At 33.4% G+C, this 18,747-nt stretch overlaps 2 protein-coding genes and 1 pseudogene across 9 annotated transcripts in view; 2 read left to right on the forward strand and 1 right to left on the reverse strand.

Moving 5' to 3' along the window:
• The window catches only part of LOC143245088 (uncharacterized), a 34,385-nt gene extending 30,137 nt beyond the window's left edge, over window positions 1-4,248 (reverse strand). For 4 of the 7 annotated variants that reach the window (XM_076490962.1, XM_076490958.1, XM_076490959.1 and 1 more), the window contains exons 1-3: window positions 3,933-4,214; window positions 1,250-1,377; window positions 64-135 (exon numbers count right to left, since the gene is read on the reverse strand). In XM_076490962.1, the coding sequence (XP_076347077.1) occupies window positions 64-135 (72 nt within the window). In that variant the 5' untranslated portion in view covers window positions 1,250-1,377; window positions 3,933-4,214. Of the gene's footprint in view, window positions 1-63; window positions 136-1,249; window positions 1,378-3,932 lie in introns of all 7 variants that reach the window. The other 3 variants (XM_076490961.1, XM_076490957.1, XM_076490960.1) reach the window with 3 other exon arrangements.
• Window positions 4,249-6,421: 2,173 nt separating this feature from the next.
• Window positions 6,422-14,482, forward strand: LOC143245090 (gamma-interferon-inducible lysosomal thiol reductase-like). Its single transcript, XM_076490963.1, has 7 exons — window positions 6,422-6,511; window positions 8,003-8,149; window positions 10,137-10,212; window positions 11,463-11,558; window positions 12,868-13,014; window positions 14,065-14,133; window positions 14,302-14,482. Exons 2-7 carry the CDS (start codon window positions 8,136-8,138, stop codon window positions 14,350-14,352), a joined length of 453 nt encoding a protein of 150 aa, XP_076347078.1. The 5' UTR covers window positions 6,422-6,511; window positions 8,003-8,135; the 3' UTR covers window positions 14,353-14,482.
• A 1,728-nt stretch (window positions 14,483-16,210) lies between these two features.
• Window positions 16,211-18,183, forward strand: LOC143245089 (lectin L6 pseudogene; annotated as a pseudogene). The gene has a single exon (XR_013025465.1). The product of XR_013025465.1 is annotated as a lectin L6 pseudogene (transcript).
• Window positions 18,184-18,747: the final 564 nt, after the last annotated feature.

The following is an 18,747-nucleotide window of genomic DNA, read 5'->3' on the forward strand; positions in this document are numbered from 1 at the left end:
GTAACTCATTAATCCTATCTATCAATTTGAACTTAAGATATTTATCCCTAGGTTTCTCCTCACATCTTTAGTTATCCAAATAGGATTGGTCTCAGCTCTTATCCTCATTTTTCTCCTTTTCAGGAACACGTACATCTTAAAATAAAAGGAATTTGTTTTGCAATTTTTCCTAAGTTTGTCTCACATAACCTCTTTTAGCTTCTCATTCCAGTTCTATCAATGATACATCTGAAACTTGAATAGTAAAATTTTCCTTTTTCTTTTTTTATCTTAGCATGTAACAAAAACATCAAACCTAATTGTGTAAAGATCAATCTTTCACAAATATTCCCTACTTCAATTCTAGCAACCACAGATTGACCAGTGGATAATAATAAATCTAAAATGGCATTTGTTTTCATTCATTCACTGACCAGTTGGTATTGAAAATTGCTCTAAATCACTACTTAACTACATGCAATTCTAATAAGTGTCTAAAATGAAAGTCACCCACAATTATTACAATAGTATCTTTTTAATAACAACTTTGCTCTCATTACATAACTTCACACTGACATCCCCTGCCTAATCAGATGGTCTAAAAAACTGTTAATTATAATATTCTACTCCTCAAACCCCTGACTGTAATCCATGTGCTATAAGGATTTTACCACTTAAGTACCACGTTTTCAGTCTCAACAGGCTGTAGTCATACCTTGCATAAAGATCCACAACTCTGCCAAGTTTTAAACAGTCTATAACTATTAAATAACTTATACAATTTGAATATAATCCATTGTCCTATCAATGTGATTATTCTAAACTTCCTTCAACATTTTGAAAGTTTAGTTTAAGCTATTTCTAATGAATATTTTTTTGAGAGTCTGTACAGCATTCTACTGCCTAGCCTGCTTAAATGGAACTCACCTCTTCCATATAATTCATCTTCACCCTGTTAAGCCAACCAATCTGTTGCTTTAAGTGTAAAAAGAAACAGATGAAACCCACAGGCATCAACACCAGCTACACTACCAAAATTCTGATAAAATAGTGTGGTCTTTTAAATCTCTTACAATGATTGAGGTAATACTTCACAGATAATATTGAACAAAGCCTAAATTATATAGGTATAGTCACATTTGCTGAAAGTGTTTTATAATCAGCATTTTAATGGTCTGCAGTCCTTTCTAACATAAGGTATTTCTACAATGATATGAACATTTTATAAGAGCACAACAAATTTTCAAATTTTAAAAAACTTGACACAAACCAGTAGTGGTCATAAGATCAGGCTACAGTGTCTGCATAACACTTCTGGTCAGGATAACTTGGCACTACAGTATGCTACCAGAAGCACTGATCTTGCTTGAAATGTGGTACACTGTCCAGCATCATTTTCTAAAAAAATACCAAAAAATAAACTTGTGTTTTATACATATGCAGTACACCTGTTCTAATTTGTAGCTGAAAATGTTAGTTATGTCTATATGAATACTTTTACAAATTCTCTAGTTCTATAAATCAAGGGTTGTGCTAGTAATATGAGGTTCATACACAGGTAAGAAACATATATATAGAGTGCTATTTTTATGCTAACTTGTAAGCTTTAGTATGCACAAGGTAATACATGTATTTCATCCGTCAAGTATTTATACTATTATACTTAACCAGTAGCAATTTATAGTTTGTTAACTGATAAACTACTATGCACATATACCTAACATACCATTTATTAAAACACCTGAAACTTTGTTTTGCACCTTTTACTAAATTTGTGCAGGTTATGTGTATAATATGGAATAAATTAATTATATTGATACTTATCACTCTAATACATCTGCTAACAATGACTTTCAGGAAGTTAAAAAAAGTACTATTAGAGTAAAAAGTAGTGAATTTTGTTATAATGACAACATTCTGTTGAGAAACAAGTTTCAGCTCTTGGCTTCTTCAGATGAGGAACTATTGGAAAGAAGAAAAACAAAAGGGTCAAAAGAGGATGTTGATGACAGGGAGGTTAGTTATAGGCAATTCCTTGAAGTTTCATGTTGATAGAAGAGTCTGTGGAGTAAATAGGGAGAAAAGAATCTGATTTTGCTTCCCAGGAGCAAAACAAAGAATAAAATAAAGAGGGTTAGCAGAAGTGCAGTTTTTGGTGTATGTAGGGATAATGATGGAGGAAAAGGTAGACCAGAGGAACTTATAAACACAAAGAGTTGATAGAGGCATTCAAAGAAAATGATCATAATTCTGTCAGAGATACTACCCAGAATTAACAATTAGGATGAAGTTACTTATATAAATAAGTCACTAGGGCTAAATGCTAGACTTAGGTAAGTATGTAAGTAAAAACAGGCTCATTGGACTTGTGGAATTGATTCAGTGGATAAATGGACCTTTTTGGAATGGATGGTTTACATTTAAATAAGGTAGGGAATGGCTATTCACTTAGCTCTTAGGGTGGATTTAAATTTGGACTAGACAGTGGGCCAGGATAAACTAAAATGCAAAAAGAATAATAACCACAGAAAAATTTAGCACAGAAACTGAGTATAGAAGTAGTTATAAGGACAGGCTTAATTGTTATGGTTGTAATGCTAGAAGTATAATAAAATGGATCATTAGAAATAATGAACAGATTGAAATTAGGAAACATCTGGGTGCATGTGATCATTGCTTCATGAACTTTAATGTTTTGTTGCATTTGGAGATAAGAAATAATGATATTTTGATTCCAGATTTCAATAAAGCAAATTTTGAAGAGATGCAACAAGAGTTATCTGTTGTGAACAGGAAAGCTGTGCTATTTAGAGACACTAATCAGATGTGGAAAATTTTCATTGATAAAATTTTTTAATATTCAAGTTAAACATATTCCTTAGAAAAAGAAAAGGGTAGCTGCAAGTAAAAAACCAGGTTGGTTCATAAATAACTTAAGAGATATTATTAAAGAAAAAACATAATAAATTTATGAAATTTAAACTAACTGGTATGACAAGAGATTTAGAAGATTACACAATATAAGAAAAGCTAGTGAAACAGGAAATTAGGACATCAAAAAGAATGTAAGGGTTAAGATTGTCTGAAAAAAATAAACATTAACAGTACAGAGTTCTTTAATTACATTAGAGGTAAAAATAAAAAATGTTAAAATGGGAGTAGCATCCTTGAAGGATGATAAAGGAAAGCTAGTTTTTGATGATTATGAGATGACTGGGTTATTAAATTTTGCATTTTCTTTGACTTTTACTAATAAACACTTAGTCAGTATTCCACCTCTTGAACAGCTGAGAAATGGAAACAAGACGACTGTACTAATATTTTGAGAAGTTTAAAAAATGATAAGGCTCCTGAGCTAGATAGTAATTCCCCAGGGGTTTTGAAGGTTAATAATTTAGATATGTAAGCCGCTTGCTACTAATTTTTGTAAGTTCTTGAAGAGTGAGAGGTACCAGAGGATTGGAAGTTAGTTAATGCCACTTCTCTTTTCAAGGGAGGTGATAAAAATCATCCCTGTAATTATATACCCATTAGTATAAGTTGTGAAAGAGGGCTTCTTTTCATTATGGTGGCATAAAGATGAGTTACCCCTTATAAATGAAAATCCCATTCCTAAAGCACTCAACTTAATGGCTTTCTTTTCTGATGATCTTTCATACTTTTCAATATCATGAAATAGTATTACAAAACAAAGTCGATAAAATTCTCACTTATATGGTAAGTTTTACGGCGAGGCATTTTCTCGCCGTAAAACAAGATCTTGTCACGATCTAAGTGGTAATACTAATAATTGGTATTACTTCAAACTTTATTGTTAATGTTAATACTGTTATTAAATTAGTATTTCTTGAATGAAATTAAAAATACCTTAGCCTCAGTAATAACTAATGATAATATTTAACAAGATGCAGCTATCCTACTCCTATCCTAGGTCATCCTTAATATATACTTACTATAATACTTCAGTGGTAATACCAGTACTACTTTGTGTTAACTCAGCTTGTGGGATAATATTCGCGTCGTTAAATGAGACGACGGCACGTTTAACGTTGTTTCGAAAAAACTAGTTAATTTCTGTGAGAATTTACAGATATTTTTTACATATATAAGAAGTTATAATTATTTTAAAAATTAAACATTAAATTAGCTCCAGACTAAAGAAAAATAAAAATAAACCTAAGTAGTACTACGTTCATGTCGAAAATCTCGATGACACACCGACACAAAATGTTTCTGCCCTCTCACCATTAACGAATTATTTATCACCAATTAAATTATATATTACTAATCAATAACCCTACGAATTTTCCATAATCCTCTTTCTTCATCTATTGAAGATTGAGCTCACAGGCATGGAAGAATAGCACTTTAGTTTTTTTTGTTTGTTTTTTTGTTGTTAAAGTGTTTACAATGCAATGGAACTTGAATTTAGAGCGACCTGGCATGGCCCTGTAGTTAAGGTGCTTAATTCGCAATCTGAGGGTTGCAGGTTATAGTAACAAATGCTTGCCCTTTCAGTCGTAGGGGGCGTTATAATATTTTGGTCCATGTTACTGTTCGTTGCTAAAAGAGTTGGCTGTGAGTGGTGATGACTAGCTGCCTTCCCTCCAGTTTTTCATTGCTAAATTAGGGATGGAAATTGCAAAACAGCAGAAAAGGCAGCTAGTTAACACTAGGCTACTCTTTTATCAATAAGTATTGGGACTGACCGTAACAATATAACACTCTCATGGATGAAAGGGCAAACATGTTTAGTGGGACGAGGATTTGAATCCGCAACCCTAAGATTGTGAATAAAACAACTTAACCATCAGACCATTTCGGGCTGGCATGGCCAGCTGGTTAAGGCACTCGACTCGTAATATGAGGGTCGCGGGTTCGAAGCTCCGTCACACCAAACCTGTTCGCTCTTTAAGCCGTGGGGAGCGTTTTAATGTTACGATCAATCTTACTATTCTTTGTTAAAAGAGAAACCTAAGAGTTGGCGGTTGGTGGTGATGACTAGCTGCCTTCCCTCTAGTCATACACTGCTAAGTTATAGACGGCTAGAGCAGATAGCCCTCATGTAGCTTTGCGCGAAATTCAAAACAAACAAACAATCATAAAATTTATTAGAAATAAATTAACACTTATAGAATACTATACCACTGGAACAGCGGTAAGTTTTTTTTTCTTTGAATTTACAACTTTACAATAAAAGGTTCGATTCTCCTCGAGGCACAGCAAATAGCCTGCTGCGGCTTTGCTATAAGAAAAGCCTACGTATCTACTTACGGACTACATAGTAGTATAAGATTCTTTACATGTTATCGTGTAAAATAATTTCATTACGTGTAAAACGTGTTACCTAATTTGGTAATAGTTGTACGGTGTGTTTAGTTATATTTTACTCGCCACAGTGAACATATATCTATAGAGAGTATGAAATATATGCAACATTGATTGTATTAATTTATTCTAAATTATTCAAAGCCTGGCCGTGTATAGATAGCAATCGTAAATATGAAACCCAATCTTTCCTTTGGTTCACAACTTGTTAATGCGTTATAATGATTTTGTGGGATTCCGTTTCTTACCACTGATCCTGAACAAGGGAAAATTCTTGGTAACTTATGGAAAGAAAAAAAGAAGATAGAAAATGAATCAACTGTTCTTGCTACCAAAAGAATTTTCGCCAAAAGTGGCACATAGACTATTTTGGCATAGCCGCCCCTATTTCTGAACTCACAGACTAGAAGGAAGTTTGTTAACCAATGACACACAATTATAACTCGTGTCTACTCGACGATCGCTTTTAGAACGCACATTTTGTGACAACAGGGAAACCATGGATTCTCTGATTCATTGCCTGGTAGTTTTGTCACGACTGGCCGATCTACAGTTGCTAAACAATTTTCTTTTATGTATTTATCAAATATACATATATAATTAAATTCAGAAACCTTACATATCAAGTAAAGTCACAGAAAAACATGAAGTAGAGATAAACAAGAGTAAGAAACTATACAATTAATTTTTCTAATACTTTCAGTTGAAACTTTATCAGGAGAAATACCTTTCTTCACACTCTCAAAGGGAAATATTTAATTTAGTTCAAATTTTAAAATTTAAGAAGATTTCTGCAATAACATTGAAATTACAATAATTTTCTTTTCACGCATTCATTCTTATAGATAAGGTTTTTACTTGAAGAAACTTAGGCAACAGTGGTGTATTTTCATTCATTTTTTTTAATTAAATGTAATAACTTGAAGGCAATCATCAAGAAATTATCAAGGTCAGTAACTTTATGAAAGTTGTTTTTAAAATAAAGGTCTGGTTCTCGGGTTTAGCACGTGACGAAATAAACTTGTGTATCCAGTTGTGACGCAGTGAAATATGATTATTTTATACGAGAGTTAGATCACCTCAAAATGATCTAACTCAATAGCAAGAATATTACAAGCATTTTCACTTGAGAGCGATGTTTGGCTTCGTATTTTGGGCGTTATTTCTGTGGGCTACCAGTGCAAAAGTTGACAGCGTTGTAAAGGTAAAATATTCTGTAATGTAAAAACACTTGATTGTCGTAAAATATTATTGATTGTTTTGGTTCCATATGATTAATTCACTCTATTTCCATAAGATCTGTAATAATAGTTCTATGTATTTACCATATTCAGACTGATTGAATATATAATTTCAATACAAATCATGATTTTGTGCATGTGAATTTTGCAATAATATTATACACTATTATACAATATCAACGTCACGGTTTAGGACTTTAGGTAATGGAAACAAGAATAAATAAACATGCAGTATTACGATTCTAAAGGATTCTGAGAAAATTTAAAATATAAAAAATGGAATTAAAACAATACAAAAATTCTTCGTAAAATGACACAACTAGTTGATTTTGAAAGGGTAACATGAAAATGATTATTAAAAAAAAAAAAACATTCATGCTCTGCCACTTGTTCTGGTAAATCAGTCGTTTTGTTTAGAATGTCAAAACAAAAGGAACAGCGACTTATCCGAATAAGGAGGCACATTGTGCTTACCTAATAATAGGTAGAACATCAACGATTTATAAGCATACGAAAGAATTTTATTGATGGTGGTGCATGTAATATGCTCTACCACCAATAAATGTTTGCGTTAAGTTTATAAATCTTTGTTTATGTAGCTATTTTAATAACGACTCATCCTGCAGTATATTAAAGAGACATCTTGCGGACGAAAAGAGAAAAACAAAACAATCACCAAATTTACAAAAAATACTAATTTAATGTGTTAATTCAATGTGTGGTATTCTCAAACGACGGCGTTCACTAACAGGTAAAGTTGCGAAAACGTACGAGGAATGATAAGGTAATTCTGTAGAGTAAAAAAGTGAAACAGGGCAGTGACGCAATGAAACTAGTCTCTGTTGTTTAAAACCAGAAGAAAAAGATAATTTTTATTATCATACAACAACAAAGACTGCACATGAAGTTCTATTCCGAATTTACAGACTTTCATAGCTAGATTACAATGTTTTGGCCTGTCCTGCTTTTCTTTCTATTTGAATTATCATGGTAAAACATGTAGCTTTGCGCGAAATTCAAAGCGGAGCAAACCAAACTAAACCTTTTGTTGGTCAAGCTTCATTTTGTAAAATTTATTTCTTTCAGTTAATTATTAAATATAAAATTGGGATATAATATGGATTGTGGACAGCAGCACTTATCCCGTCATTTTTGATGGGTTATAATCTAGTTGTTTCATAATATCCAATCTGATAATTACGTAGAAACCATATAACCCGAGAGCTTTCGAAAGGTCCACCTTTCGAAAACGCTCGGGTAATAGGGTTTCTATTTCATTTTTATCAAAACTTCTTAGACCTACGTGTTTTTAGAACACCATGAGATAGAGATATTAAAATATATGTTACTAATTATTTTTAAAATATGCTTCAATAAAAGAACTGCTGGTTCTAAGAATCATCGTTATAGAATTTTGTTTATTTTATATAAAAAATTTGGATACTTGATTCTAGAGTGATTCATTGCCAGTTTCTTTGGGTTTGTATTACGAATCATTGTGCCCTGGATGCCAAGAACTTATAATACAACAGTTGTGGCCAACATATTCACAATTAGGAACTATTATGGATTTGACTCTGGTACCGTATGGGAATTCTGAGGTAAGCTTACACAGCTACTGAAAGTTATATTTTTAATTCGCGAATAATAATAATTTTGTAGCTGTTAATCTACTAATCAAATTCTTATATCTGCTTATTTTAGGCCTCTTATCTTCAACATAAAATTTACAGCGAGTAGTACTATATTGAACTGAGTGTTTAATTATTAAGTAACATTTCACATCCTAATATATCAGAAACAGAATCAGACAAATGGGCAATTTATATATAAAATTGGCATAAGATTTTAAAGCTCCATGGTGGGACAGCGATAAGTCTACAGATTTATAATACTAAAATGAGGGGTTCGATTACCCTCGGTCGACACAGCAGATAGCCGAAGTGGCTTTACTGCAAGAAACACACACTTATTTTGAAAATATGAGAACATTAAAACCAGCATTTAAATGTATATACGGATATATATTTACACATAAATTATTTCTTACAGCATAATGTTTTCACCTTTACGCCACATCGCATCTGGCGGCTCAAAACTAAGTCTTAGTGCTTATAATGCTAAACATCGGGTTTTGATACCCGCAATGGGCAGAGCATAGATAGTCCATTGTATAGATTCGCTCTTTACTACAAACAAATAGGCCTAATCAGGTGCTACCTAAATACAGCTTTATCACTCTGTCTTTAAACTATTCTTAATATCTTAATGTTGACCTATGCCCATTCTATGGCACTATATAATACTCTGTTGATGATACATAAATTGTATCCGCTACTGATATTTATTGCCTTGCAAGCGAGAAAAAAAAGTCCATTTTTGTTATTGTAGTATTTTGGGTTAGCAGTTATTGTTCGATGACTAAGAATTTTTTTTCAATTAATTATTATTATTTTTCATTTTTACTTTAAAATAGCAAGAATAATACAAATAATTAACATGAGCTGTGATTGTTTTTACTAGATTCTTTACTTGGCCTGCTGCCATCGATGGGTTAGCGGTAACTTTACAGATTGCAATGCCAACATCTGATGTTTGATTCCTCGTGCTCGACAGGGTGCACGTAGCTTTGTGTAGCTCTGCGCAAAAAATAAAAAACAAAACTTGATGTGCTTATAACCGATCTTTGATCATGCGATAAGGTGATTCAAAGCACATCAAAAATTTACTAAGTGATTTTCAGATGTTTCCGTTGTAGGGGTTATGCTAGATACTATTTAAAAATGCTTTTTCAAACCTCGGAGATGCGATCAGATAACCCTATACATAATGGAAAACTGATATGTTTTACAAACTAACTAGTTTCTTTTGTGATATAATTACAATAATTCTTTGTAGTTTAGTTGAAGTGATAAGTTACAGAAAAGCATGATAGTACGAGCGAACCAGTTGGCTTAAGGCCCACATTTATGGGGCGAATTTAATGCTGGAACTACTATTTTATTCTTCATATTTCAGTTTAATTGTAATTGCCACTGTAAGGGAATTTAATTTCTTTAACCACATTACAAACAGTAATTAGTAGGCCTACTTATTTTCATGCTCTGAGGTATATCAATGCCACTTTTTTGGAGTCCTTTTTCGGGGAATCTCCGTAAAAGTGTGTTTGCGAAATTTCAGGGTTTCCCAGTAGGTTGGGTGAAAAGTTTTATCTGTGTGTGCATCTCGGGAATGAAACGATTCGTTGATACCAGTTAAAATATTAAGTCCAGCAATTTAGAAGTGTTTTTCTGGAGATCCACGGGCTTTTCATCAGGAATGAATGAAAATTATTTACCATTATGAAAGTTTCCGGACCAAGACAATTCGTTTGGTACCGCTGAGAAGACTGTTCTACCAGTGGTTTAGGAGTTACGTGACATACACAATACAGACATTGAATATTGTTACCTGTGATAGATACGAGTATATAGACTTGTTGCCTAGCACGTGATCACATTGACGGAATGTTTTATGTTTTAAAATAATATATTGTTTTTTAATATAAAAATAAGTATTTATGCTGAAATACATTAATATATTTTCCAGGTTAAAAGGAAAGGAAAAAAAATGGATCTTTACATGCCAACATGGCCCTGAAGAATGCTACGCCAATGTCGTACAGGTAATCTTTTCTTATCGTTTAACTCCCCAGTGGCTCAGCGGTATGTCTGCGGACTTTACAACGCTAAAAACTGGGCTTTGATACCCGTGGTAGGCAGAGCACAAATAGCTCATTGTATAGCTTTGTGTTTAACTCCAAACCTACAACAACAACATCTTATCGCTTATTCTTTTGCTTGCTTTTAACAAATTGCAAGGAGCAATTTTATCACAACTATCTCTCCTTTACCAAATAGCGCAGATAGCCTTCGAGTAGCTTTGTGCGAAATTCAAACAAACAAATTTTACTAAATATTATCGTGTTTTTAAAGTGTAAGTGCTAAATTCAATTAATTTTTTTAACATTTTCTACATTTCATAGATAATTAGGGGAAAAATCATGTATGTTTAGTACACAGAAACTAGGTCGACATTTGTTCTTTTCAATGAGAGCTAAACAGGATCTTGGGGGGGAAAAACAGAAAATAAATGTTTAGGTGGGTTTTCCAAACAAATACATATGAAGAAATACAGGGCTATCTATAAATTTTTGGATCCTGTTATAAGTTGAATAGAATGATAGCTACATTTGACAAAAAAGTTGAAGTTTGCGGTTTAATGGAGGCGGCTAAAACTCCAAGTTTGTCAGTGGTCATTTATGCAATTTGCACATCTCGTTATGGGCACCGTTTGTGATTCGACGGATGTCCAGGCAATAATCGTAATATGTTGCATAAGAGCCAGTATCTCCAGAATAGTTGGATTGATTATTCGGAAACCCAATGTTATCTTACAGACAATGTCCCGGATCTAAACCCATTTAAACTAGTTGGAAAGGTCCTGAAAGACCAGTCTTCTAAAGTCACAAAACATGACTGTTTATTTAGTGTGATTCCTATTCTGATGAATTAAAGAAAAATGGTCCAATGATTTATGGACACCCTGTACTTCCTTTGTCATGTCTATAAGCCAACGTACGTTTTCATATTATGTTTGAACTATATAAACCTAAACGTAATTATAAAAATGTTTCTTTATAAACAAATAAAATACAAACTTCAATATTCTTAGCGCTTGTTTCAAAGTATATAATAATAATAATAATAATAAAACTAAACTATTTCTATATTTCCTGGAATCATTTGATTGTATTTTCATATTATTTACTTCTATAGATTGAGAGTTGAGATCTAGAATTCTTACTGATAATGTAGCCCAGTTACTGCTGCATTGATAGAATGTTACATATCGTTTGTTTTTCAAATAATTTAGACTTGCAGCATTTTTCTTCTGAATGACACGTCTCTCGCCTTGAACTTTATCAAGTGCATGTCAGCAGATGAAAAGCCCTGGCTGGCAGGTGAAAAGGTAATTAATTTGATGGTTCATTGTCTATCTCGTGCTCGAATTTGATTGAAAATAACCCTAAATTAAATAGCTAAATACAAAAAAAGCAAATGTCTAGATTGGCGTATTAATCTAGAGACGATCGAGGGCAGATCAATGTTAACGTGTTAGACTGTGATTCCGATTGTCCGTGATTCGCATCTCGTTAACGCAAAAAGGAGAGTACAAAATGGTGTTTTTAATTTTGGGGTCACGGAGTGTAATAACAGTGAAGAACCCCTCTACTCAGTTAACGTAGCCCGAATATCGATATTGAGTAGTGTTGACTATCTGCCTTCCTTCTAATCTACCTCTTCCAAAATTAGAGACATATCGGGCAGGTAGCCCTTATGCTGACTTGTATAAAACAAGAAACGAAAAAACAAAAAACAAAATTAAAACCTTTCTGTAGAACGCTTACTAATCTCGTGCCTCGGTGGTTAGAGCACTCAAGTCGCAATTAGTGGATTGAGGAAAATGAAACCTCTGAACGAACATACTCGTCCTCTCAGCTATGGGTAGTTATAATGTTATAATCGATCCTACTAGTCATTGTTAAAGAGTTACCTAAATGTTGACGGTGGGTGGTGATAACTAGCTGATTTTACTATAGTCTATCACTTCAAAATTAGGGACGGTTAGCAAAAACAGCCTTCGAGTAGCTTTGCGTAAACTTCAATAAAACAAGCCACCCCAGTGGCACAGTGGTATGTTTGCGGTCTCACGCCTCTATAAACCCGGGTTTCAATATCGGATAGCTTTTTGTGTAGCTCACACTTGGAAAGTTACTCTATGTGAAAGTGTTGGTTTCTGACAGTTATTTGTACCGTTAAACACTTTAATAAAGTATATTTATTCGATTATTTTTGCCTGAAAGACAATCCGGCAACTCGTTTAATGATGCTACACATTTCTTATTCTAAAGCTTTAAAGGAAAATTATAAACGCATAGAAAAAGCAGTAACAAAACTTAATATCCAGCTATCTCAAAAAATTCTCCTCGATGTTTTCCTACTGTATTAGTCATTGCATGCAGTCAATAGAAGCATTGGAATACCAGATCACCCTGTATATATCAACACTGTTTTCTCTAAGACAGTGGTCCAAATAGAGTGAAATAATTCTAATCAACTTAACGGACACGCAAAGAGTTCCAGAAGTAAGTAACCACCCTTGAGTAATCCTGGTTTAATAAATACAAGTGTTGTTTGTTTTTCCCTTGCTGGTAATATTGAGTATTCGTTTCAAGAAGAGATTCTTTTAATATTAACCCTGTGTGTTGTATGTTCAGTGTGCTAGATCCTTACTGTTGGACTGGAAAGTTATTTCTACTTGTTCTAATGGAACTCGAGGGAACGAGTATGAATACTTGATGGCAAAGAAAACACGTGCTTTGGACCCACCTCACAAGTACTCGCCATGGATCACCCTGAACGGAGTGAGTTAACTGTTTTTCGTGCAAACATTCAGAGGAAAAAATGCGAAAACACGTTTAATCTTGTTTATTGCTGTAGAAATAAACGTTCTAAATTAGGCTCTTGTTTTCGGAGATGCTGACAAAGTTTATTACATATGAGAGGAAACAATTGCATGCGCAATAAAGAATAGGCAATATATCCGAAGGAGAGTCAACAGTGTTCCCCAATACAGGATGTTTATAATTAAGTAAAGAGGCTATAGTAAAAACGATTGGGCTGCTTGGATGATTTGTTTTTTTCAGTTTGCTTTTCTAGGCACTATCAAACATCTTTAAATTGGAACAGAAATAAATGTGGCAGTGTAATATATTGTACTTTGTTGGTTGTTGAAATATGCCATATATTAAACATTAATTAGAAATATATTTTTCTTATTTTATTTTAAGCTCAAGTTCACTCAAAAACAAATCTGATAATTATTTTCTAAGGCGCTATCGATTCATTTCACCCGCTTTGTGGGACAAATTATAATTTAAAAGCGACTAGAGAGGTTGTCTTTAGTCTTAGTGCTCTGCTAAACATAGAATATAAAAAGGCGAACCTAATCTCCACGATAGTAACTATATGACGAAGTGTTATCATCAAATAAGTTTATTAAAAACAGCTCGCATATTTTCAATACCATTTCTTTTAACACGTGAAATTATCGAAGTTTGTTGTTTGTGTTATATAAGATCCGAACTCCCTTCGAGATACAATACACCTGATGATAATTTACAATTCGATTGAGAAACTAAAAGTCTATAGTATAAATGGATAAATAACGAGGAATTGATGTGTTCGTTGTTACTTATCTTCATAATGCATCTTTAGTCAAGCATCCGATAATAAAAATATAACATTATACAACAAAATGCAGCTAAAACACATTTATTTCACTTCATCGTAAAGTCCGTTATAAAGTACACAGAGTGGACCAAATTGTTTAAAATCGAACAGCTAATTATTACATTTTTTAAAAGTACAATGTGTAGTTAATTTGCTTTAAATTAATTTGTGTGTGTGTTTAGGTTCATACAGAAGATATACAAGATAAAGCAGAGACCAACCTCTTTCAGTTGATATGCGACACCTACACGGTGAGTAGCTATTTTCGTTAAAATTTTTTTGACTTTATGGAAAAATGCGTAAATTCCTGTACACATCAGTTTTTCATTGTTCGATTTAGCTTTAACTCCAGCATAATCATTCGAAAATTTCTTATGGTTTCGAAATATTGATTTATTTGGCTTTTGTTGTTTTTGTAGGGAAAGAAACCATCTTCCTGCAACACAATCAGGAATGAAAAAAACGTTTAATCAACAGTAACTCAAGAAATGTTCCTTTAACTTCTATTAAACCACAAAATCTCGTATCTATGAATGTAATAACTTAATGTTATTACTCTATAAAGTGCGATAAATAAAGTTGCCTTTAAAATTTACAGTATACAATATAACTTTTTATTGTTCCAACATCTCTAAATATAGTACACAGAAGATATTTCACGAAAAGAAAATTCCCACCAAGTGTAGAAAAAGCCACCACTAGTAAGCCCCCTAGTGGATTCTAGAAAGTAATAGGAAACGATATAATTTGTAGTGAAACCTTATGTTATTTTTTATACTTTTTCTTTAAACAGATGTGTTGAAAATGATAAGGTATTAAAAATACAATTTATATACGAAACGTTCTCTCCTCCAACCCCCAGTAGCTCACGGGTAAGCCTCTAGGTTTATAAAACTAAATATCGGGTTTCGATATTCGTAATTAGCACATCACAAATATCTCGTAATGTAGTTTTGCATAAGAAATGTATAAAATTCAGAAAAAATGGAGAACATTTGAGAAGTGTGGATACAATCTCCATTTGTAACAAGTACTTGCACAACAGAAATGTGTTGATCAAACAAAAAAACTGATTTTCTTAGAATGTCGCGCGTTTTTGTTAAACAGAATAGATTCTTTCCCGTTCGTAGATGTATAATGTTTTCCGACATATTTCTATTCCATTTAGATTTTCAATTAAGTTTTATTAGTAAATAGCAAACCCCCAAAACGCAGTATCGTTCAGCATATCTGCGTCAGGGATAATATGTATGTATATTTTTCGTGTGAATGTATTAATTATTTTTGACTAAATTTGTTATGTAATGAAAATAAGTTAATGATGAAAAACAAAATTCTAAGTTTTTAACATTTCTCTCACAAGATGTCACTACACACTATCATTCAGCCGAAAATTTTGCTGTTAACGATATCTACAACATTTATACCTAAATCTTTACGCTGATTTATTTGAGTTTATATGCAATTAATACGTAATGTTAATATAATATTTGTGATCTTGTATACGTTACGCATATAATTACGAATGCCTGTCAGATGAAATTATGGAAAAAAGTCTTATTTGTTCTCATGACAACCAAACCACAGTATTTTGTTTCGTGATGATGAGAAACCACTTAAAGTAAAAATGTATCTCATGACGATGTTAATACCCATACCAGCCGCCCTAAGATACGCAGTAGTTTTTTTTATTTGAATTAACAACTAATCCGATTTTTGGTTAAACTGATAATAATCAGTTCTAAGAAAGTGAACTAAAAGCTCACTAACTAAATTTCTTATGTAAAATGTCGGTTAGGACACAAACACTCGCTATTCATATACACCCTTCAGTGAAAAAACAAACAAATTTAACAATAAATTTCATGAAGAATTGTCAGTCAAACACACAAACATTTATATTGTCCGAAACCTCGTTGGCTTGCTTGAAACTATTTTAGTCGTCGATTTTCAAAGTAATTTTGGTTTGGGAGACGTGAATTGGGTACTTCAATGTTAAATCCAAAGATATGTCACTAGATGCTCTCGGTACTTTCTGTTGTGAGCGCAATATAAAAAATGAGAGCGCTATTTGGTTAAGAATAGCTATGTGACCGGTGGGTGATGGCGGCTGGTTGCCTTTTTTCTGGCCAAGAGCTCTAAATCAGGGCAAATTATATATGCAAAAATGGCCAGTATGGGTTGAGAAAGCACTAGTAGAGGAGTGAACAACGTTTCGACCTTCTTCGTTGTTCGCTCCTCTACATAGTGCTTTTTCTACTCATACCAGCAGTTTTTACATCTATAATTTTTTTTACAAGTGGGTTTTCTTGTCATCACGGATTATTAAATCACTGCAAATTATGACTGCCATTTTTGACATGGTAATTTAATCATGTATCGCATAAAGTGCCTCACTGATAAATCTGTAGGACTATAATGCTAAAAACGGGGCTTACATACTCTTAGAGGACACAGCACAGATAGCTACTGTGCAGCTTTGCGCTTAACAACGAACAATAAATAAACTTTACTCGTGTGAAAGTTCTTTAACTAACTTTATTTATGTATATGTATATAATTTAAATGTAGTTTAATATATTTAATATTAGTGAAACAGAGAATAGATGGATAGAGTAGCCCAAAAACTACTATTTAAACCGATTAACTACCTGCTATGCAAAGAAGCTACATATATTCTAAATGTCGTATCACACTAATAAGTCTTGACGTAATATAAAGATATACAGTTACAAAGTGGTTTGAATATCTCGTAATTTGTATCTTGGATAGTCCGTACAATTTTGCACGACTTAATCAAGTTATGTGTCACTTAACATAATCATTATTAACGCCACAAGAACAGAATGTGTGACCTATAAAAGCACTGGGACGAAATTAGCTAGCGAAGACAGGAAGTACGAATACTGCTCTGTTCTAGTAGTTAGCTAACTGGCTTTAAAACAGAAATGATTTTTATAGAATCTTTGTGGAAGTTATGGCTTCCTGTTATTTGTTGTTTTATTTTACTTATACTGCTCATCGCACGAGATGGAGGAAGTGGTCTTGCAATATAAGAAAGCTGGATCACCTCGACAAAGACATTAAGATTCTCAGACGCCACGATGAAAAATATAATGTATTTCAGTTTAGTTACGTTGTTGCTGACCTTTCTTGTCGTGTCTCCAACTTTGGCAGAATGGACCCACATTAATGGAAAGCTTTCACACCTTACAGTTACACCAAGGTTTGTATGGGGCGTTAATAATGTTCATGACATCTTCAGGTGCACGCGACCGTGTACCGGTAGCAACTGGATAAAAGTGGAAGGAAGCTTGAAACAAATTGACGCCGATGACCACGAGGTTTGGGGAGTAAACTCGAATGACAACATATATAAGCGGCCAGTGGATGGTAATGGGAGTTGGATACAAATCAAAGGTGGACTCAAACACGTCAGTGCTTCTGGCTACGGCTACATCTGGGGTGTTAACTCGAAGGACCAAATCTTCAAATGTCCTAAGCCTTGTAATGGAGAATGGGAGTTGGTAGATGGATCTCTAAAACAAGTGGACGGTGGACGAGATCTGGTATATGGAGTTACTCAGAATGACGAAATATTTCGTCGACCCGTTGACGGCAGTGGTGTCTGGGTGAACATCCCTGGAAAACTAAAACACATCAGTGGCTCTGGCAGCTGGGAAGTGTTTGGGGTAAACTGTAATGATCAGATCTTTCGCTGCAAGAAACCTTGCTCAGGACAGTGGGTAAGGCTGTCAGGATACCTGAAGCAGTGTGATGCCAGTGGAGACTCTCTTCTGGGTGTCAACTCTAACGATGACATTTTTGAGTCAGTCCCTGCTTCCAAGTCCTGCTGGATGAATCCTTTCCTATAGATCACTTTCAACTTCGAGAATATTGTAGATCTATTATGGAAAAATGGTTTAAATGAAACTTTATACGTATTTTTGTATAAGTAGTAATTCAAGTATGTTTACTAAACGAATAAATTACCACTATTACATGCTCTTGTTTGTTCGTTTTTGTTTTATTTTTAGTGAAGAGATAATTTTTGCTAAGTATCACTATTACTCTTTAAGTTTTTTGTTTGCTCATGGTAGTCACTAATGTTCACTTCTAGAGCTTTCCGGTGATCTAATTACGTTTTTAATTATTTAGCTTCAGAGTAGTTTTTCAGTGTTTTTTTTTTTCTTTGCTGCTAATATTGTTGCACGCGTTTTGCGTTTGTGAGATGTGCTTGATTTCAATTATCTTTCCAACGCTTGTATTTCGAATGACAAAATAAATGTTTCTGAAATTTGTTTGATCTTATATTGTACGGATAATTCCATCTGTCGAGTTACGTACGATAAAACATTATATTAATGATAATATTAGAAAGAGCAGTTATAAAATAACGGCTAGAACACTTTATATTTTATAAATTCATTCAGTATACAAATATGTTAAAGGTCAATTTGGGTTTTAATTTACAAATAGAAAGGACATCAAGTCTTCTGAATTCTTAGTCATAACGCCCTTTTAGGAGAGCAAATTAAGTGGTTAATATCATATTGCAAAGCTATAAATCTGACAAGACTTAAACGACAAAATCTGGCCTTTTATTTTTTGCGGTGAGCAGAACGCAAGTCGTCTGTAGTGTAGTTTTGTGCTAAAAACATAACAACAACATCTATAATTGTAAGTGTATCTTAATGAATACTAGTACATTTTATCTGCCTCCCAGGGGCACAGCGGAATGTTTGCGGACGTAAAACTGTTTCGATACTTGGGGTGGACATAACACAGATAGCCTGTCATGTAGCTATGTGCTTAGCTTCAAACAAACAAACAAATATTTCGTCATAATAAATTTATTTCAGATC

Source organism: Tachypleus tridentatus, chromosome 2 (genome assembly GCF_004210375.1).
Source record: "Tachypleus tridentatus isolate NWPU-2018 chromosome 2, ASM421037v1, whole genome shotgun sequence".
Classification (NCBI taxonomy): Eukaryota; Metazoa; Arthropoda; class Merostomata; order Xiphosura; family Limulidae; genus Tachypleus; species Tachypleus tridentatus.